Here is a 23378-nt window from a genome sequence, read left to right on the forward strand (position 1 = left end):
TGTTCCTCTATACATCTCGCCTCCCACCTTCGTCCAACCCCAGTCCTGTGTAATTTCCCCCCCCCCCCTTCTCCTTCTCTACGGTTTCCACATGGTTGAGGTGTGTTAGCTCAAAACATTCTGCACATGTGAGATTGTTTGACCTGGAAATCGCTTAAACGGTGTGAAAGAACTCCAGCAGAGCTTCCCCTCGTACATAACGGTTCCACCTGTCAGAGTCTCCTGGACACAAGCCTGCAGAAGTGGTTAACTGTGCATTAACTGGCTGGTTCAATTATAATTGGATAATGAGAAATTTTGTAAAAAGTATTATAATTGCTTTAAGTCTCAAATTTACATCCATACTTCCCCCATACAACCCTCCTGCATCCAATGCTTTTAATAACATGATAAACAACCATGTTTATCATGTTATTAAAAGCATGTGATATTTCTTTTGTTTGTTTTGAGTTTAAAATGAAGATAAAGACAGCCAAGCGGGGCAGCTGAGGACTTTGAGGTCATGTTTTTATTCATCTTAACTGCAGTGACCTTTAAGATATTAGACCCAGAGTATGTTTGCATCTGTTAGCAATGATGGCACACGACAGTGGGGCTAAAACTCAATCAACACAAATACCACATGAGGTACCTTCCACAAATTAAAAAAAAAAAAAACTTCCATGGCAAAGTACAACAAAGAATAGGAGTTCATTAATGTAACTACACAATTTATTAACAAAATGAAGTACATTTTAAACTGTTTGAAAGCACGTTATGATTATGCAGCACTCTTAAAAGTTAGAAATGATTATCATTTATTTATTCAGTCATACATCATTTCGTTTGTGTCCAGTTTGTTAGTTTGATGGATATTTGTTTACTTAATGGCTTTTTAAAATTAATGAACGAGTCAGAACTGAATGATTTGGCCGGCTTGATTACTAAAATCCAAGTGTTGGCAAACGTGGCAGCCTGGTTGCCATCTGTCATTCTCCGCAGTCTGTTCGCAACATTTTTGATACACTTTTAATTCAACATGCAAACTTAAGGTAGGATGTATCTATGGTCTCACAGGTTATTGGTTTGTGAAGTGTCAGAGTAGCCTTTTTTAAACCGGCAGTGACATGTGCTTTACGCTTATAACACAGGTTCAAATATGTGACTCAGCTCAGTTTAAAAAAAAACCAACATCTATTAGACGAGCATCGTATTAAGGGAATCACACATTGTATTTTGGAGACTGAATGCCCTAAATAAGCCCTGCAGCCTTGTTGGCTCTGTAGTGGAAACCTGACTAATGAGGGTATTAACAGTCATTCTGCTGTGTCTGACTCACCGTCCGCTGTAGGGTTTTAGTTGTAACTAAAGAAGACATTATGCCGTGTGTTTTTGTGTTTTTTAGAGCGAGAGAGATGTGATTCCTCTCTCCCACTGAGGACTTTAGTGGTACTTTAGTAGTCAGTCATTAATCCAACGGTTGAGTCATCTTTGCCTGCAGTGGCACTAAATTCCTGCTCCCCTCGACACCAAGCTCCACAGCACTCGCAGCAACCAGAAATCACATGATGCTGCTGTTAGGAGAAGCAAGATGTTTACCCTTGTTTGGGGAATGCAAGATGTTTGCTGTAGTTGGATTCTGAAAAAAAAAAGTGGAAGCTAATAAAAGTCATTGCTCAATACTTTCCCCGTTTAAAAGAAATCGAATTAGATCAGCAGTTGTTAAGACAATTTACATTGTTACATTGTGCTATATTTTGGTACAAATCGGTTTAGAGGTGGAAAAAAATGTGGTTTGTGTTCTGTTTTGTTTTGCAGGTGAAGACTTAATCCTATATTTCAGTGAAATAAAATGTTGTACAGTCTCTAAAGTAAACCTACAACAATTAGTCGATGAACGGAAAATATATCGAGAACAATTTTGATGATTGAATGATCATTTTAGTAATATTTTTCAGCAAAAATTAGTTGGTTGCAGCTTCTAAAAAGTGAGGATTTTATGCTTTTCTGTGTCATACATGATAGTAAACTGAATAACTGGGTTTTGGAGTATTGCTCGTACAAAACAAGTGAAGATGTCACCTTGGGCTCTAAGAAATTATAATGAGTATTTTCACTATTTTAAGACGTTTTATAGACAAAAATCAAGAAAATTGTCAGGTTACTCTATAATGAAAATAATAATTAGTTGCAGCCCTAAACTAAAGATTATATTGAATAAACCTTTTGGACTCTAAATATGTGGCAGCATAAGGACTGCTGCAAGTGTGCCAGTGTTGAAATTTTCCTGAATTGTGTTTTACCAACAAAAATAAACAATTCACCTGGATAAGCTATCATTGTTCTTGCGCATGTGACCCAATGATTTGTACTGGCTGATTGCTCCGCTAACATGCTTCACTTGTCTTTTGACCTCATACAAACTGGTTGTGGCAAGTCAAACTATTTTTGCAATTGCTTTTTGTCTTTTATGGATCAAAATCCCTCTCACTGTGATAGTTGCAGTTGCTAATGCCAGTAAGTGTATGCTTCTGTTACAATCTTGTCTTATAATCAGCAGCTTATTTGCTATAATATAGCTATAATGATGGCAAGACATAACAGAAACACGTGTTACAGTAGAGTGACTACTGTAACACATGTTTCTGTTATGACTGTTTGTTACCATGCTGCCCAAGACTTTTAAGGGCACCTGTTCCTATTGTTGCCTTCTCTCTCATTCACTCACTCCTACATTTACACACATACAGACACACACTCACACACCTTGCCACAGGTCAGTTATCCTCCGCTCTCTCTCCTCCCTCCCTGCAGGTGACAAACAGTGATGTCACATGCTGGGTGTTCCCATAAATTCCACTTGAAGCCCATGACACACACACATATATACACACACACACACACACACCTGGGAAATGTATGAATAAATACATTTGACAAACACCCACAGAGCGTGTCTGTGTGTGCATGCACATGTGTTTTTATGCTTTTGAATAAAATACCTTAACACAGACGAACACACACACAGTTTGATTTATGGCTTTCAGCATCTGGTTGTAAAATATGTGTGACCAAGCAATCCTCCTGAGTCACTCTAGTTATACTGCAGCCTGCTGAGGAGAGGGAGAGAGTTGAAAGGAAGGGAGACAAGAAAGCTAAAAAGTAGTAGAAAAGATTTTTTGATGAAAGGGATGAGTGGAAGAGAGGTAGAGGAGAAGTTTTTTTATGACATTCAGGTATCATGTGTTTCGTCGTTCAATTTTCATTCACTTTCCATTAAATTTACAATTTCCCATCCTTGATCATTGCACATATATATTTTTTTTTTTTTACTAATCAATGCTTATTTCTGTATACATGTTATGAGGTGCTTCCTTAAAGAAATTGTCAATTTTAAGCCTTTGGAAAATCAAGATTTTTCTATTTAGAGAAATGCTCCACTACTTTCATTGTGGATGTTTTACCATCCATGAAAATGTATTTTAGGAGCAATAATCAAAACTGAAATGCATATACCCAATATTTACACACAAAAAGTCATTTTTTCTACAGTTCTGCTGATATTACCTGTTTTTATATATGCCAATACTACTGCCACTATTGGCCCCAGCACTGGTACTGCTGGTGCTGCCAGCATATTACCAATATCAGAGAACCCAGTACCAACACAATGTATATACAGACCGGTGACAAATTAAAGAAAAGCCTGAATAAATGAGTGGAGAAACATAACAAACGTAGATGCTTCCACAATGGTGCACTGCATGGAACAATTAAGCAATTAACATCCAATCATGCTCTGTGGCATGTGTAAAAATGCTGAGCAAGCCCAGTTGATTCTGATTTTGTATCAAGATGGAAAGAGGAAAAGATCTGCGTGACTTTGAAAGAGGGTTCATCATTGAGGCACGGATTGCAAGAGCTACAGTCACAAAGACTGCTCAACTGGCTGGTGTTTCAATAGGAACAGTGACTAAAGTGACATCTGTGTTTATATCTATGGGAAAGACATCAGTTTACAGGGTTGGAAACTGTGGTCGACAGCTCACATTTGATGACCGTGATGTGCTTGCATTAGTGCGATATGTAAGGAAAAACAGAAGAGTAACTCTTCTTCAGGTGACTGAGAATGTCAATGCAGGATGTGATCAGACTGTCTGCAACAACAGTCCGTTGACAATTATATAGAGAGGGATATTATAGCAGGGTTGCAGTGTATAAACCCCTCATTACAAAGATGAATGCACATTTGAAAGTTCAGTGGTGCAAAAACCATGGACACTGGTCCACAGAGATGTGGAAAAAAGTGATATGGTGAGATGAGTCATGACCATCATATTCTTGACAAGTGGGCGAGTGCATTTGTGGAGTTACACCAAGAGAACAGTACAGGCCTGAATGCTTGACCCCTACACTGAGGGGATCTGGTGGCTCTGTTATGCTTTAGGGGGCGTTTTACTGTCATGGTTTGGGTCCACTTGTCCCCTTAGAGGGAAGAGTCACTGCAAATCAAAACAAAGTTGTTCTGAGTCATCACCTTTATCCTATGATGAAACATTTCTATCCTGATAGGAGTGGTCTCTTCCAGGATGACAATGTCTCCATCCATAGAGCACGGAAGGTCACTGAATGGTTTGATGAGTATGAAAATGATGTGAATCATATGCTGTGGCCTTCACGGTCACCAGACCTCAACCCAACTGAACACTTGTGGGAGATTTTGGATTGACGTGTTAGACAGCGCTCTACACCACCATCATCAAAACACTAAATGAGGCAATATCTTTTGGAAAAATGGTGTTCATCCCTCCAGTAGAGTTCACAGACATGTAGAGTCAATGCCAAGACGCACTGAAGTTATTCTGGTGGCCCAACATCTTACACTTTATGTTGGTTGATCCTTTAATATGTCACCCATCATATGTACGTTGGCTCCAGCAGAAATCACCTGTCATCTTTCATTATCACAGTGTTAGATGCAAACAAAGAGGGAATGTTTACATTTTCTCGGTAACTGTCTGTACATAAAGGAAAAGTCAATACAGGCCAGGTCACATATTTGTCCATGAGCACCAGTCTGAAGGTGAAATGTCACCATATTTCACCTTTGCAAACAATGACCATTAATTAAGGACACTCATGGTTTTCTATTTGCAGTAAAAGGTAGCAAGAAGGAGAGAGCACTACTGCTGATATCTCCCTTGATGACTCAAACTCTACCACGAAATACTGATGCTCACACACAAAGCACAACAATTAATCAATCCCACAACAGACACGCACACACAAAGCTCTCCTACAAACAAAGATGCAGTGCCTGCATTTTGTGAGCTCAGAAGAGTGCTTCAGAACAGCTTCAGTGCATCTTGGCATTGATTCTACAAGTCTCTGAACTCTGCTGGAGGGATGAACATCATTCTTCCAAAAGATATTCCCCCATTTGGTGTTTTGATGATGGTGGTGGAGAGCGCTGTCCAACACGTCGGTCCAAAATCTCCCACAAGTGTTCAATTGGGTTGCAAAGGCCATAGAATATGATTCACATCATTTTCATACTCATCAAACCATTGAGTGACCCCTCGTGCCCTATGGATGGAGGCATTGTCATCCTGGAAGGTGATCACTCGGAACAACTTTGTATTGATTTGCAGTGACCCTTCCCTCTGAGGGGACGAGTGAATCCAAACCATGCCAGCAAAATGCCCCCCACACAGCATAGCAGAGCCACCGGATTCCCTTACTAGTATTCAGGCCTGTACCATTCTCTTGGTGTACACATGCACTCACCCACTTGTCAAGAATATGGTGAAGGATGACTCATCTGACTATATCACTTTTTTCCACATCTCTGTAGACCAGTGTCCATGGTTTTTGCACCACTGAACTCTCAAATGTGCATTCATCTTTGTAATGAGGGGTTTATACACTGCAGCCCTACTATAATATTCCTCTCTGTGTAATTGTCGACGGACTGTTCTTGCTGATGCTGTCCGATCACGTCCTGCATTGACATTCTCAGTCACCTGCAGAAGAGTTGCTCTTCTATTTTTCCTTACATATCGCACTAATGCACAAGCGTCTTACTGATGTCCTACCCATAGATCTAAATGCAGATGTCACTTTAGTCACTGTTCCTACTGAAACACCAGCCAGTTGAACAGTCTTTGTGACTGAAGCTCCTGCCATCCGTGCCCCAACAATGATCCTCTTTCAAAGTCACGCAGGTCTTTTCTTCTTGCCATCTTAAAACAAAATCAGAATCAACTGGGCCTGCTCAGCATTTTTATACATGCCACAGAGCATTTGTCACCCGTCTGTGTGTATGTATATATATATATATATATATATATATATATTTACACACACACACACATATATACACTGTATATGTACTGTATATATGTATGTGTGTGTGTGTGTGTGTGTGTGTGTGTGTCTGAATATTTCCCTGTGCAGGGAAGCATGCAAGCAGCTGCTCCGGCCCCCCTCTTATTGGACAGAATTTACAGTGGCTTTGGCTCCATGAAGTATTTACGAGCTCCCAAAACACCCGCTCTCACACATACATGCATTTTAGGACTCAGAAATGAAAACCTACCTAGAGTACTCTTCCTGTAACAAAAATCCCACACACCCTCACAGAACCTTTAGCCTAAAACACACTGACTGATTAGAAACCAAACATGTCACAGAACGCTATTATTCACTTTGAGCAACAGACATTATTATCATTCATGTATACTTCTTACTTATACAATTGTTAATTATAAGTCCCATATAATTGTATATTAAAAGTCTTATTAAACTTATCAACTAAGAAAAATGTAGTAACATTTGTTTTGTCCCTTTTTTACTTACTTCCTCATGATGGATTTCCTAATTGATAGCCCGTCCTCCAGATCTGCCTCATTGGCCATGAACAGCAGCCTCTTCCCTGACTGATCTACACCCACAAAGTCTCTTTGCTCAGCTGGGGAGAAAAATACAAAATATTTTATTTAACTAATTAATAGAAGCTAACAATAAGTGCAAATTTTGCAAATTTCTACTATGCTTTTGTTGGGTTAAAAAGGTATTACAAGCCTGTTTCATTTGGGCACTTGGCAATTGCATCACACAATAACAAATAGGGCTGCAACTAACAATTATTTTCATTATGTATTAATTTGCTGATTATTTTAACAAGAAATCATTTAATAGGAAAAAAATGTTAGAATTTTTTTTTTAAAAATGCTAATTTTTGACATTTTCAAATCACTTGTGTTGTCCGACTAACAGTCCAAAAGCCAAAAAGCCACAGATGTTCAATTTAAAAACAGCAGGTTTATCATTTTTGACCATAAATGGCTAAAGTAATTAATCGATTATCACAATAGTTGACGATTCATTTTCTGTTACCTGTTTTTTTCTTGCCCTTCTGGCCTGGGACCGTCTCTGTGAATTCATGGGCTTTGCTCATCAGCATGGCCAGTGTTGCATTGTGGGCTCTGAACAGATCAACCACCTCATGAAGTGCCACGTCTGTTATCAAGTCACAACTCACCACCAGGATGTCCGTCTGAGGAAGGAGGTTGAAAAGAGAGTAAAGTAAGACTGATGTCCAAACCAGCCTATTTATTTCACTGTGTAATAGTAAGGTTTGACAAAATGACCATAACACTCTGGACCTGCCTTGTTTTGATAGAGCTATGATTGCTTCACCAAGTAAAGAGATTTCAGGTTTTCAAAAATAGGTTCCTAGCTTGGACTCTGTCACCTCCACACACACACCCACACCCACAAAGACACAGAGATGCATGACATATAGTTTAAATGGTGAGTTATGTTTATAAAGTGCGGTTTGCTCACTCATGACAGTCATCTCCGCATGCATGTAGACTATGCATAAATATATGTGGAGACAACGCTCCACATAAACACCTCAGGACTCGAGAGCTTAGACTGTGTTATTTTCAGTATTCATAACAGAAATTGGCCCACTGAGCACGATTTTGAAACAGAAAGAGAGAGGGGAGTAACTGTTCTTGGTCAATAGTGAGCTCTCCCAAATTTAGCATTGCACACTCACACACACACACGCACGTAGGGTCTGTGTTTACGTGGCTTAAAGTTTTTCTGACAGTAAGTAATAAATCCTGTTTTCGTTTTATTGTTTTTGTTGAAAAAGTTTGTCTGTTTCTCGTCAGCTGCTCCGTTTTCTGTTGTTTAACGAGAAACTTCATTAGAAAAAGTTTGTGCATGAGTTGTGTTCTGATTATAATTGATCCAACTTCAGTTCATTAGGGTTGGGCAATCGTCTGTATTTTCATATTGTCATTACCAGAAATCACCTCCTGTGGGGGGTTCAGCCCTCCAAACGTCTCTGTGATCACTCATTTTAACTGTCAATACCACACAGCTGCTGTCATTAACCTGTATTTTCTTCATTTTGTCAGATGAGGATCATAAAATTATGACTTCAGCTTCAAATTTCATACTATTTCCAACGTCTGACGACAGAAAAATATCTAATTGAATGACAATTTCAGGGGTTCATCATAGTTAGCAGGATTCATGCTGCGGGTATCAAGAATGTCGGAACAAAAAAAGTTCTGAAGCAATCTATCAAGTACTGTAGATGTATAATAAAAATGTAAAATGAGTAAGTGAAAATATCGACTTTCTGGTTGTATTTGTTCACATCATGGCGACCCATCCAATAGGTGTCAAAGTATTTCACTCTGAAAGACAAATGTCACACTCATGATGGCAGTAGAGGGAAAGTCTGCAGCTTCAAAATCAATAGGCTTCATCCTCTGGAGATCATTAATGTCTATACAAAAATTTCACACCAACCCATCGAATATTTTTTAAATATTTCAGTCTGGACCAAAGTGGTGGACTGACTGACCTACATTGCCATCTCAAGAGCTATGCTGCTAGCATGGCTAAAAATAAGAAGGGAAACGTAAATCAAGACCACCTCTAACTTTGCTAACATCCAAAATATTTATCTAGGCCTGGTTCATATTTCTATCATACTCCTGGCAGAAATTGACACTATAACACATAAATAACGTCCAACCTTCCTCTTTATCCCTAGAACCAGCTGGGTTGGTTGGCTTTGAGCTCTCATATGATCCAACAATAGCACTGCTCTGTCATCACGCTGACACAAAGAAAACAAGGATCTTGGTGCTTGATTTAAAAAAACTAAAAAGACAAAATACACTTTTGTAAAAAAAAAAAAAAAATCTCAAACAAATGGTAGATGATTTAAAAAAAAAAAAAAAAAAAAAAACGGGACAGAAAGGGAATATTCTTCAGCTATTTTCAGTATCCCAACTATGCAGAAATGTGTAAACCAATGTAGGTTTAAACTGCGTATCTATAGACTGCTTGTGAATTCCATTTAGATATCACTTACACAACCACCAACGATAGGGAGAGAAAAACCTACATCAGTCATTTTAACTGGCCTCCACTGACTTACATGTCTGTGTGTGTGAGTATGTTTACATGTGTGTTACATGTGCCCACATTTGTGTGTCTGTGTGAGGTATCCATCTGTCTGTCCAGTGATGTGGGCTGTCAGCATAAGGACTAATCCCACCATTAGCGCCAGCCGCCTTAATGACAGAGATATCTTTACTCTCTTTGATGGAGGAAAGAAGGAAAAGAAAGAGTGACAGAGAGGGAGGAGGAGGAGGAGGAGGAGGAGGGGGGGGGGGGGCAGTATTAAGTATTAAATTAACAACCACTGTCAAAAGAGAAGAAAGAAAAAAAGAGGACACATTGGAAGTATAAAAAAAATCAAAGATGGATGGAGGGATACAGGAGAGACTGAGGAGAAAAGGGGAGGATGGATGGAAATGCCAGAGTAAACACCTGCCTGTCATGAAGTTTAGCCTAATGAACAATAAATTAATAAAATTATTAAACCCTAGAACGTAGCACTAAACATCTTTCATCTTTTCTGTCTTATCCATTTTTAACTGCTGACAATGAAATTGGGGAGGAAATATGAGTTAACCTATAGCACTCTTCAAACTGCTTTATTCAGCAAAATATGATAATGTTATGGAAGTATGGATGGATTCATGTTAGGGGAAACTACAAAGTTGCTTTTATTATTATGATTTATTATGTGTACTGTGGCTGAATGTTTGCTGAGTGGTGTTCTGTGTGTGTGTGTGTGTGTGTGTGTGTGTGTGTGTGTGTGTGTGTGTGTGTGTGTGTGGAGGGGGTGGTATCAGAGGGGTCAAGGGTCATGTAGTTGACCTAGAGGTAACTCAGAGCACAACCTGGTCTGGACCTGGTGACAGGAAGCTGCCACAGCAAAGCTGGTGGTGTCTGCAGGAGATCTGCAGACACGGAGACTCTGAGACCTTTCAACCTTTCCCAAGTATGTGTGCACATGCACACGCACGCACTAGGGTTGTGCCATATCATATTGTTCACCATAATACCAGTATCATTTTTTATACAATAAAATTAAATAAAAAAAAAATCATATTGTGATAATGGCAATATTCTTACTTGTTGATGGTGGAGTTGTTAGTTCCAAAAAGGAGAGCGAGATCATTTTTGTTTAGTTCTTAATGAATATTTGAAGGTAAACTGTTACGTTTATGCTGATGTATAAAACTATGACACTTATTTGTATGTCCTTGAAATTAATAATAAAATATTTTGCAGCATTTTGTCATATCAACAAGAATATCATTGTTGCAGAAATACCCTGATATATCGTAACATTATTTTAGGACCATATTGCCCACCCCTAATACACACGCACGCACGCACACACACACACACACACACACACACAAACACACACACACACACACACACACACACACACACACACGAACAGACAAATGGACGAAAACATGCGGCTGCAAAATCCCCACACACTCAGGCGACAGCAGAGTGGAGTCAGCTGGAGAGACAGAGACACTTTGGCCTTTCAACAGCCAGGATCTCTGGACAGGTCAGGACCACACACACACAGAGACACACACACACACACACACACACACACACATTTGTCCCAGTGTAGCTGACATCAATGCAAAACTACTGCTTAAAACAGTCTTGACCCACTTTAAGGATACTTGGAAACTTTCTTTGTATGTATGATGCCTTTTTTTTTTTTTTTTAAACCATTATCAAATACTGCGAGTATCGTGTGAATATTTCTCTCCTCAATCTATTGAACTTCCTGTCACCTAAACATACTTTCCATCACTGATACAAAATAGAAAAAAAAAAAATTATAGCTCTACTAAGAAAAACATGAAAATAAAATAACCGGTAATACTGCTAAATTCACTGAAAATCAACACAGAAATCTGCAGCTTTATGCAGCTTTCAGTTATTTTCTGCTCATTTTTGTGGTTGGCTGGTCCATAAGGGCCAGTCACTCTGACTCTCACTGATTACTTTATTTAAAACCATGATCTGCAACTCCTAGCCCACAACCTCACACAAAACAATTGTTAACTACCTGCAAAATAGTTAATAGCTTCCATGAATATAAGAAGGTCAGACCACCCTAGAAAACTCTGAACTGCTTGAAGGTGTTGACTTTACTGTTAGCAGGCTATCACACCGAAAAGAGACCTACATTTTAAGATCCCCTACAGACATGTATTAAGATATATAAAAACACTCTGCTTGAAAAAAATAATTTGTGTCTGATATGTTTTTTTCCCCACAAAAAAAAAACGTGAAAATCCATAAAATGACATCTCTTCATTCTCCCTCATTAAAATTTCCAGAATCTATAAATATGCAAATATTTTTCATTTCAGAAGTTGAACTGCTGGACACAAGATGTCTCCTACATCACTGTTAAGTCCATTCTCAGTGTTTGTGCGCTGGAGGCTTCAAGTTTTACACATCACACTTGTATAAGTTGCATACTGGTGCACGCTTGGCTTCCAAACTAGTTGTGATGTCACAAATCCTGCTCATAAGTCCACCCTAAAAATCGGATTTTCACTGAGCTCAGAGAAACTTTTCAGCAGATGAATGTGAAAACAGCCTTCAAGTGTCAAACTCTGCATATACATCATTCTGCACAGTGAGGCTTCAACTATAGGAACAGGAAAAAGAAGATATTTTTGAGTGATTGCAGGGGCGTGTTGGGGATGTGTTGCTTCAGGTACCAGTGAGACATAAGATACAATCAAGGAAGTCCAGTCTGAGTAATGAATTAATGAGTTTGAAGGCTTAACAGACACTTAAACACTCCGTGGTGTTTTAAAATACTGTGAGACAAGATTTTACAACTCTGGAAAAATGTCATGGCAGCAACTATCTTATCTTTCTTTGAGACAATCGTAAGGGAAACGGTAGGAATACAGCATTGAAATAATTTACCAGGACTGTGCAATGTGTGCATGTATTAGACTATCCAACACAACACCTTGCAGGATGATGTCACATTGAGCCAGATTCACAAAGACCCTGTGTTTTCTCCCAGATTTATGCATTGGCACCACTGCTGTGTTGCCAGACTGCCCCAATTCAAATGATTAATCAATAATTATATCTCATTTGTTTTCTGTACAAAATATAATTGTAAAAACGATCATTTGTGGTTTAACAGGGTGTTGCGTGCTGGAACTATTTCTTGGCCAGGCCAGTGACTTCCTGATATTTTGTTTTTGCATGGGTTCCAGTCTTTATGCTAAGCTAAGCTAGCCGTCTGCTGGCTCCGACTGCGTATTTCAAAAAAAAAAGTGGCAAAGCCGCACACAAATAACTCTAATTCAAGACTAATTCATTTTAACAGATGAAAATCAATGTTTAGGCAATCTGCCTTCTTCGGGATAAAAAGGCAGTTTTGGAGAGGGCAGTGGTTTGTTGAAACATTGATCTTCATCTGTTAAAATAAATTAACCTGAGTTATGAGTGTGCAGATATCCACTTTTTTTTTTGTATGCCTGCAAGCCAGCACATCACTAGAATAGGTGTGCTTATTCCCTCCACTTTTTTTTAATCCAGCTACATATTTACCATACAAACCCCTCACATGAAAAGCCTCAGCTCCATCTCTCATGTATCTCTCTTCACCTTTTGTCATGTGGCTTAAAGGTTTACTAACATATGTAGACGAAAGGTGAACTTTTGAATCAGCGACTCCGATGTATATATAGTTATTTTAGCTTGCATACACTCATCCTGCCAGGTGATTAAACCTGAGTGATAATGAAAATGTCAAAGAGGCTTTAAGCATACAAAGCGAAAAGTGCATGTAAAGTACTCCTTTCACTAGTTTGGCTTATTGTGAAAGACCAGGGCAATAATCAGGCGTATCCGTCCACTTTTGTGTTACTTCACCGTTTGAACTAAGACTAAACAAAATAAAATATGCTGCATGTAATCTCTCTTTTCAATAATCAAGAGGAATGACCTACTCAGCTCACCCAGAATGTACACTGATTCCTGTAAGTATTTAGTTTGATAGGTTACACCAAATCCCCTCATGGGAGGGTGTTTGTGTAAAGAGATGAGTGAGTGTGTGTGTCTATACTGTACTCATACATCAGTTTGACAGTTTGAGTGATTTCTGTGCTGGGATTTGGCAGGCCATGGTTACGGTCCTTCACTCATCACCCTCCAGTGTGTGAGTGTGTGTAACTCAATGCCTCTAATCTCGCTGGCTGCTCAAAGGATTAGGAACTCGACTATTCTCAATGGGAGCATGCTGGAGCTCGTCCTGGTTAAGTGTGTGTGTGTGTGTGTGTGTGTGTGTGTGTGTGTGTGTGTGTGTGTGTGTGTGTGTGTGTGGTTATACTATGCATTTAATAAAGGACTCTTGAGCAAAGCGAACAATAAGAATCTGTATGGACCCATTCAAATGCCAGAGGAAAAAACACATTAAACTCACTTGTCACAACAAATTTGGCGTTTTAAGTCTCTAAATCTGTTTTCAAAAGCGAAGCCGACTGATTTCGCTGTGAAGATTTATGTCTTCAAATGTACTTTTGATGTGGTATACTCTTAAAGATGCAGTGTGTAAAATTTAGCGGCATGTAGCGGAACGGACTTGGCAGAAATGGAATATAATATTCATAAGTATGTTTTAATTAGTGTATAATCACCTGGAAATAAGAATTGTTGTCTTTTTGTTACCTTAGAATGAGCCCTTTATATCTACACAGGAAGCGGGTCCTCTTCCACGGAGCCCACCACATTTCTACAGTAGCCCAAAACAGACAAACCAAACATGCTAGACGCCACTAAATCCTACATACTGCACCTTTAATAGACAAAAAGCACATTTAAAGAAATTTTTGAACTGAGACTGTTGGTTTCAGGAGTGTTTCAGTCACATTATGACCTTGAGCATCAGTTACCTTAAATGCCAATTATGTTTCTTAGTGCAGTACAGTAAATCCTCACTTTATTAGTATACAATGCACTGCAGTGACTAAGAGTCTGAAAATACTCCTAATAGATTAAATATTGAATGAGTCATGTCAAGCTCATTCCTCAAGAGACTATTAAATACAAAATGAATCCAAAAGCTTGACTTCACTGAATACCATTCTGGTTTAATTCATTTTTGTACAGTTAGCAGTAGAGCTGCGATGATTAGTCGATCGACAGAAGATTCACTGGCAACTGTTTTGATAACAAATTAATCATTTTGAGTCATTTCTTTTAAGACAAAAAAAAAGTCCCAATTCTCTGATTCCAGCTTTTCAAATGTGAATATTTTCTGGTTTATTTAGTCTTCTATCGTAGTAAACAGAATATCTTTGAGTTGTGGACTGTTGGTTGGGACATAAGAAGACATTTGAGGACGTCACCATTTGGCAGACCCAATAATTAATAAAATAAATCGAGAAAATAATTGATAGACTAATCAATAATGAAAATAATCCTTAGTTGCAGCCCTAATTAGCAGCTTTATTTGACTGTCCTGTGTGCTTACAAGTTCTGACTTTTTTTCCCCATCAGCACAGTCTATATGATGTATATATGCTTTTTGGAGCTCAAAAATCAATTTAGAGTTGCAGCGATAAGAACAGCAACTCTTAAGTTGATCTATGTTTCATCCACTCCCTGAATTTGTGGAGAAACCAAATAGGATGCAATAATTAGACTGTATAAAATAGTTTTCTATAAACAGCCAACTATATGACAATCATTGATAGTCAAACAGTAAACAAGAGCAACTGTGTTAGAAATTCACAGTTAAACATTTCTAAACCACACAAAACCTCATACAAACACATCTTCTTTGTCACAGGAGGTCAGTCAGAGCCATGGCATATACAGAGGAACGACACATACCCTCACATACCCAAACACAAATGTTGCACAGATGTGCTGGACTACAAGAGGAGAATAAATGGCGCACTGGGTAAACTGGCAGCACAGGGAGTTTGAGTCTTAACCATGACCTCATCTGTTTAAAGAGAATCGGATGAAGGGAGGGATGGAGGGATCAGCAGGCAGGATACAGAGGGGTTCTGGAAATTGGGGTTGGGGGTCAAGGATACCATGTCAGCATGTGCAAATGTGTGTGCCAGTGCATGTTTGTGTGTATTTTAAAAAGGTGAAATGAGGCACTTCAGCAGCCTTGGCCATCCGGGGGAGGGAAAGGCACGGATCAGTGGTCACCGAGCAGTACACACACCGCCCAACTAAACCTCCCCCACAATCTTTGTAATTTTTCTTCTGTGTCTCCATCTCTTTCAGCAACTTTTTCAGGGGGGTTGGTATTACACACACACAAAAACAGTCCCAGTCATTACGAAACACTAACTTACAGTTCACTGGCAATTGGTATCATGCAGTGTCTCGCCTTCCACCACAGATTAACACTATACTCAATGTAACTGCTGTGATGTAAAGAAGATTATCATACTCAAAAACGTCAACATTATTTAATTAATAGGGCTGGAATACTTTGATCTTTTGAATAACTCTTTTCATTAATTCAGAACAGTCTGGTTTCAGTTGGTGTCTTGATTCTCCAAGTAGACCATAAAGGTCAGAGGGAACTGGCTGTAAAGGTAAATTGGACTGGACTATAAATTTGATTAAAAAAAAAAAGAAAAGAAAAAGACAAGTGGTAAAAAAAATAAGGTTTGATTTTTGGGGGGTGAAATTGCTATGTTGAACGTACCATTAGAGCTAACAAAGCTCGGATTAACGATTCACAAAACAATTATTCTGGACATTAATTGAAGTGAAAAAACACATTTAAAACACAGGACATTGGGGCAGCAGGGTTACAGCAAACCATTTTAAAAACACTGTAATTACCTGTGTCTTCAAGCTGTATGTAAGTAAATGTTGAATATGAATGTAAATCTTCGTCATTATGTGTTTATATGTTGATTATATTTGTAATAAGATGTTTTTAAATCTTATGGCAATGCAGAAACCTGATTGTATTTGAATGGATGCAATAAACCACCTAACTTTACCTAACATTTACTTGTCATGGACTCCTTGAGACTTTTAAAAAATTCTCCTTAGCAATACCAGTGTTACTTGTCATGGACTCCTTGAGACTTTTAAAAAATTCTCCTTAGCAATACCAGTGTGGGATTTCATCATGCACAAAACAAGGTTACACCCCACACATCATTATTTTCTATACGTCAGTGGGAATATGACGGGAATTGAACTCCCTTTTGAATCCTATATACATTTTTATTCACTAAACAACATATATTTTTAAGGGGTACATTCTAGGTTTAGTCACTTGCTTTTTTTTTAATTTGCTTGAAATATATTTGTGCTGAACTGTATCTGAAACTATATAACATATATATATATATATATATATATATATCCCCTTAAGTAGTGAATGATCAGTCCCCTCAGGTCAACACAAAAACACACACCTTGATCTTATGCTGGATGTGTCTGAGAGCATCAGCGGTACCCATGTCTCCATCCTCCTGGATACACTCTACATCGAGTTTCATCTTCACCTCCAGCTTCATTTTTTGGTCTGTGCTCATCATCTTCTGGACTTCTTTGGTGGTGATCACTATCACCTCTGAAAACAGTTTAAAGCATGTAATTATGAGACTTTGTATACATCAGATAACCTGATAAATGTCAAGAGCGCTAACAGAGAACTGGAAGATACTGTAGGTTTCTACTGTGCTATTTACTTTGTAGTTTCTTTCAAGTTAACACAATCCCTTTCTTGCTTCTAAAGCTATGTGTCGATTTGTATAGAATTATAATTTCCACACGAAAATCCCTAATAAATGCATGAATCATCAGGAAATAAAAACATGTCATGTAGTCCATTATAGCCTTATGTCCACTATATTTTGTTTTTAATACACAGACATGTTTAAAAGTCTCTTATGACTCTATTTTAATGGAAAAATAATTACAAAGCCAAATTCAATTTTATGTAAACCTAAATTTCTAATATTGCTCAAACAAAGCTGATAACATTGTATGCAAAGAGTAATGCCTTAATCAATATAAAGATGCACAAGAAAAAAGGAGCCTAATTCACATTAGATGTCTATGACCACTGCTCCACTTTTTTATAAAATTGGCAATAACATTACTGGGCCACTTTATGAATCTAAAACATTGCAAAGTCTGTCTAGTTTAATTACCCTTGTCTGCATAAAATGTTTTCTACCAGGCATTTGCCCACTATAGCTGTGTCAGCCTAGTAAAACCAAATTGCAGGGCTTTGGCTAGCTGGCTGCACACCGTAAACTGCTGGCCACACAGGACGATTATGTATAGAAACATAGTTTTATTTAGGGTAGTGAGGAGCTACAGGCTTTTATAATGAACAGCCCTGTTTACTGGCAAGACCAGCACACTGCAACAAATCCCTTTATATGCCCAGAGTTTCTGGACCTCTACTGCATGCTGCAGCACAAGAGGCAAAAGTCTGGACTGTAATTGTAGACAGGAAATGCACACCTGACAATGGCTGATGATGTGCTGACAAGCTGGTGAAAGTACATCTAGAAAAAGCAGCACAGTTGTAAATTTAATACTAAATAAAATAAATGAGCGGTGGAGTGTTCCTACTTCCTAACAGTACCAAACAGCATGACTGCCACTGACCATGACTGACCATGAGTGGATGGAAAGTATTAAGATTTGTCCTATTATAATACAGCTAGTATCTTTGCACATATTTTCTTTAAGTAACTGATTCCTTTTTACTTTCAATGTGTTTAAATAACAAAGATAGACTTTATTATGTACTTGAAAATCTGTCCAGATGTTGTATTCTCTCTTTGAGAATTACATCTGCATGTGTTTCAAACCTGCGCAGGAAAGTGGAGGAAATGTGGACTAACTATAACATTACATTCTGCAATTTATCACAACAAATTGCCCGTAGAACTGCCGTCTGTAGTTCCCTGGTTGCTCTGTGACTTAAACAGCCGCAATGAACAGTGAGGTTAGATTTTCATAATTGACATGAATTACTTGGGTGTAATTTTTAAACAAGTCAAAATATTTTAGTTTGTATGATCATTTCTATCATCCTGCCTTTGTCCCAGGAAAATGATCAAACGCAACAATGTCTGTTTTTCTAAACATTTAAACCACTAACAGTCACAGTCATTATGTTTGAGTACATGCTTTTTTTCCCCTTAATGGTTCTCTTTTCCACATTAATGCTAAAATGAAGTTTGCGCATCTTTGATTCCAAGTTTTCCAAGTGGGCCACATAAATTTACACAAGGCTGTATTTTTGCTTCTTTACATTTTATGTGGAAACCAAGAATACCAGAGCATTGCTGGAACACTTTCCACCCCTGCCACTGACACGTAGTATGGATGACACGTAGTATGGACGGAGGGCTCATAGCTCAAATGCTACCACTACCATCAGACCCACTTAACTCAATGTAAAAAGGAAATGTTTCAGTGACCGGCCTGGCTGACAGGACGTCGTATTTGTAAATTAATCTTTCATCCATCTTTTGTCCAATAATTTGTAATGACAAGAAAAAGTAGCTTTAAAATGATTTAAGATTTCTAGATCTACTGTACTGTTCAAATTAATAGGACACCATCTGATTAATTATAATATTACTGGAACCAGTAATAACAACAGGAATGGTAGTAATAGGAGTGATATAGTTACTATCGTGACAGAAGTAGAAGTATAATTTTAAAACTAGAAATACCGCCTTGCAGTTGTTTGCCTCTGCCAACTGGTGAAGTTGCAGTTTACACCCATGTCTGTCTAGACTCATAATATTTGTAGTGAAGACATTGAAGGAATTTAATTAAAAGGTATTAAGTGTATTTTCCTTGTATGTATTCACATGCTTTGCCAATAAAGCTGATTCTGACAGAACACAAATTTGTAGTCAGTAGACAATGCTTCAGATATGGATGTTGCTGCAAAGAAGCTACAAATTCTAAAACGTGGATGCTTCACACACATCTTCAACCCGGCAGCACAGAAGATCTTTAAAATCACCACAGTTTCAAGGTGGACACCCAAAATTAGTGTCACCGATTCAGTATCTGATCAAATGTGAAATACAGTCACAATATCCCCTTCTGGACTGCGTTATGGTGTTGAATAATGGCCAGAAAAGTGTTTTTGCAGAACATTATGATGTCACAGTGAAGTTGACCTTTGGGATATAAAATGTCATCACTTCATCATTTCATCCTATTAAACATTTGTGTGAAACTTTGAATTATTGAGTTACGGCCAAAAATGTGTTTGTGAGGTCCAAGTGGACATTTGTGCCAAATTTGAAGAAATTCTTTCAAGGAGTTCCTAAGAGTTCATGAGGATGGGACGGATGGACAGACAGATGGACGGAAAACCTGAAAACATATTTTGGGCGTCATTCACAAACAGTGCGTACACACAAATCTGTGCTGAAAACGTACAAGCATTTTAAGCACAAATCCAAGATTCATCAATATGTTCTTAGCTTATATATCAGAATTTCCATATTGGAATGTGACAGCGATTAATTTCCCCCCGTCAGATTTGTAAGGGTGGGAATCTTTGGAAATCTCACGATTTGATTAAATTCCGATTCTTTGGTGTCCAATTCAATTCAGAATTGGTTCTTGATTGAGTGAATAGAAAAAGGGAGGGGGGATTTTTCAGTCTCATGCTCCAGTATATTGTGTGCCGAACCATTCATCGGTGTCCTATGTCCACTGAAATACAATTTGAAACATAACTGGCAGATAAGATAAATGGTCCGCAGCCTTTTTATATTAAAAAGTTAACTGAACTAATGAACTCATTAATGATTAATTATGAGAATAACAAAATGAGGGGGAGGTGGAGTGCTCCACTGTGTTGTTATTAACGTTATGTCTCCAGCCGTTAGCTCTGGGGAAAGCCATCGTTGTCCAAAATGCTGAGCGGGCGCAGGGTTTTTGAGGTGAAACAGACTGAGCACCAAGTTATTTTCTTCATCTCAGAGTTTAAGTTGTTTAATGTTTAATCCTGCAGTGTGTGTTGGTCAGCCTGTCTCGTTTGTTACTGCTGGAGTTTGCTCCACTCTAGTGCGTGGGCGCTGTTGACTGTCCGGGTGCTGCAGCTGCACTGCCTTTTACGTTATTAACATTTAGAAAGTCAATTTCTGACATTTGTGAATCGATGCAGAATCGTCCATATCTGCATCAGGATGCATCTTAGAATCAATTTTTTCCACCACTCCACAGATTTGGCCATGATATATGCAGCTGGTTAACCAGCAGCCTGTTCAGTGTTCCTCACAGCCTGATAGTTCAGTAGTGGCACAGGGAGATGCTCTGCTTTCACTACATCACGGCCTGTTGTAGATTGAGACAAAACACGATGTGCGCCTGGCACAGCAGTAGAGATTTATTTGGATCAATTCCAGAAATCTACACATTTACAAACTTTTTATTTTGTTATGGACATACTGTGTGGTAGTGAGGCAACAGGTATGCAGGCTGCATACAGGATTTACAATCAGGCTACAAACGGTTGTTCCAATAACATGTTTACCAGCGAAATCTGCCTATTTTGGCTTCTACTTCTGAAACTATTGTTTGCATTTCACTAGCAGTAAAGTTTTTCTACATTTTTACCATCACGGCCCTCTTTGCAATGAGTGACAGCTCTCTGCACTGCTGCAAGGCTCCAACAGAGCTTTCCTTACATAGAGAAATGGGGGCATGGTAGTATGCCAATTACCGATAGCAGGCACGCATCTGTCAATTTAGAATGATTCTGATTCACTAACACACGGACAGTGGTAAGAACAAAATTGGCCGGTGCGCATGTGTCATGAATCCAACGGTAATTTTGCATGTGCACTTATTTTGTGTGCAAAGTAAGAACATTTCTACGCACATATTAGTGAATGAAGCCCAACGCCTCCAGTGAAGGCTGTTGCCAGCAAGGAGGCATAAAAATCCAGCTCTCACCTTCAAAGCCGACTCTCTCCAGCAAGTTAAGAGGGTACCACATGAGGGGCTTGTTGCCAACAGGCAGCATTGGTTTGGGAGTGCTGTACGTCAGATCAGTCATACGAGATCCCCCACCAGCTGCCATCAACACCGCCTGGAGCTCCATAATGTCTGCTGGGGAATGGCTAAGAAAGAGAGAGAAACATAGAGAATCAAAGTTATATAAAATACAACTGTTTATATATAAAAGTGACCAGAACTAACATTAATATGTTAGTCCACATACAAGCTTACATAATATGTACTTACATGTGTATATTTTTGTTTCGCTGATGTACTCAGATTTAATTTAACACTCAGTGTTGTTGACAGGTTGAAGAGACTCAACACAAAAGCTAAATGCCTATTACACATTGAAGAATATATGGTCAAAAAGTGCATACATTTAACCCCCAAGGAGTGAGCATGAAAATTCAAAAGAATAGAATTGAAAGGGGTATTTTGATTGAGTTGGATGTGCAAAACTCTTTTTGTATATGCTGGACTTTGACTACAGTTACATGTACCTCAACTCTCTGTTGTGAGCAGTGTTTTTTTCCTCTATCTTTATATTTAAGTCTATTAAGATATGATTATATAAAAAAGATAAACTGATTTACTGACCCAAGGAGGGACATCTGGCAGCACAAGATGACAATGAGAGATGTGTATGATAGGAATATGATACAGATCTAGATGCAATATATACAAATAGGTGATAAGCAGAAATCTAAGTTAGAAAGCTACATAGGGTTCATTAACCTAAATTATTCTCCACAACCATTAAAAGATACTATATATATATATATGAGCAGTAAAAGGGTATCTGTAAGTACGTATATGGCACGCAAATTACGATCCCAGCAGAATTTAGAATAATTGTTTCTACGTTATGTTAAAGGTAGGCATGTCATCAACACAACAACCACGGCTGACACTTGTCTTATACAACTTGCGGTGCACTGGCATATGGTGTAAGTTAAGTTGGCACACTGCTAACTGAATACACAACATGGTACTGCCAAAACGGTAAGATCATAACGCTAACCCCCGAATGCCTAAAAAATACGTCTAAATGTACCTGTCAGTTTCTCCTGGATCCCTGCTGATCGTCTGCCTCTGAAAATGACAGCGACGGTAGACGCATGTAGCTAAAGTTGCTGTCACTGTTGTTAGCACTTGGCTAATGGTTAGCACAGAGCAGCAAACGATACCGCAGCTTCAGACACAGCTCACACCCAGCTGGACACTCCTTCTGAAAAGCAAACACCTCCTAAGATAAGCGGCACCGGCAGAAGTTTAATTACTCGCTGAATACGCTGATAGAGCTCACGTACAAGAAGCTAACAGCTCGCATCGTATGATGACACCTGGGTGCTTTCAGTGAAATACGTCCGTGTGGGGAAACTACTTCCTGCGTAGAGTGGTTCCTACAGAATAGAATAGAATAGAATAGAATAGAATAGAATAGAATAGAATAGAATAGAATAGAATAGAAATGTCAAGAATGCAGTGTATGAAGACACATTGTATGTTTAATATAATACGACTTTTACACTTACACTTAAAACAACATATTGTTGTTTATTTCTGGACCACGATACACATGTACTGTATATGGGCGCAAGAGAAAAAATAAATACATGAATAAATAAATAATAATTAGAATAAAATTAAACAGAAAAAATAATAGAGTTTTAATTGTCACTGAGTGGAGGTTATAGAGAAGAGAAGAGAAGAGAAGAGAAGAGAAGAGAAGAGAAGAGAAGAGAAGAGAAGAGAAGAGAACTGGTTTTAATTTATTTATCATCATGGCTGATGATTAATATATGTCTGAGGCTGACACTAACACATTCAATTAATCCAAAGTAAAAATATTTCTTGCAAAATATAGAACTAACACACACTTGAACAGTACTACATACATAAAACATAATAAAATACATTGAACATATGATTTAAATATGTGAAACACATGCTAAAACCTG

The 23378-nt window shown here is 38.4% G+C and overlaps 1 protein-coding gene across 4 annotated transcripts in view; it reads right to left on the reverse strand.

Annotated features, from left to right (window-relative positions):
* The window catches only part of eif2b3 (eukaryotic translation initiation factor 2B, subunit 3 gamma), a 38263-nt gene extending 15451 nt beyond the window's left edge, over positions 1-22812 (reverse strand). Inside the window, exons 1-6 of one of the 4 annotated variants that reach the window (XM_067605792.1) lie at positions 22728-22812; positions 22472-22645; positions 21370-21536; positions 16836-16993; positions 7378-7537; positions 6838-6949 (exon numbers count right to left, since the gene is read on the reverse strand). In XM_067605792.1, the coding sequence (XP_067461893.1) occupies positions 6838-6949; positions 7378-7537; positions 16836-16993; positions 21370-21517 (578 nt within the window). In that variant the 5' untranslated portion in view covers positions 21518-21536; positions 22472-22645; positions 22728-22812. Of the gene's footprint in view, positions 1-6837; positions 6950-7377; positions 7538-16835; positions 16994-21369; positions 21537-22471 lie in introns of all 4 variants that reach the window. The other 3 variants (XM_067605794.1, XM_067605793.1, XM_067605795.1) reach the window with 3 other exon arrangements.
* Between the last annotated feature and the right edge of the window lie 566 nt (positions 22813-23378).

Source organism: Thunnus thynnus, chromosome 12 (genome assembly GCF_963924715.1).
Source record: "Thunnus thynnus chromosome 12, fThuThy2.1, whole genome shotgun sequence".
NCBI classification, from domain to species: domain Eukaryota; kingdom Metazoa; phylum Chordata; class Actinopteri; order Scombriformes; family Scombridae; genus Thunnus; species Thunnus thynnus.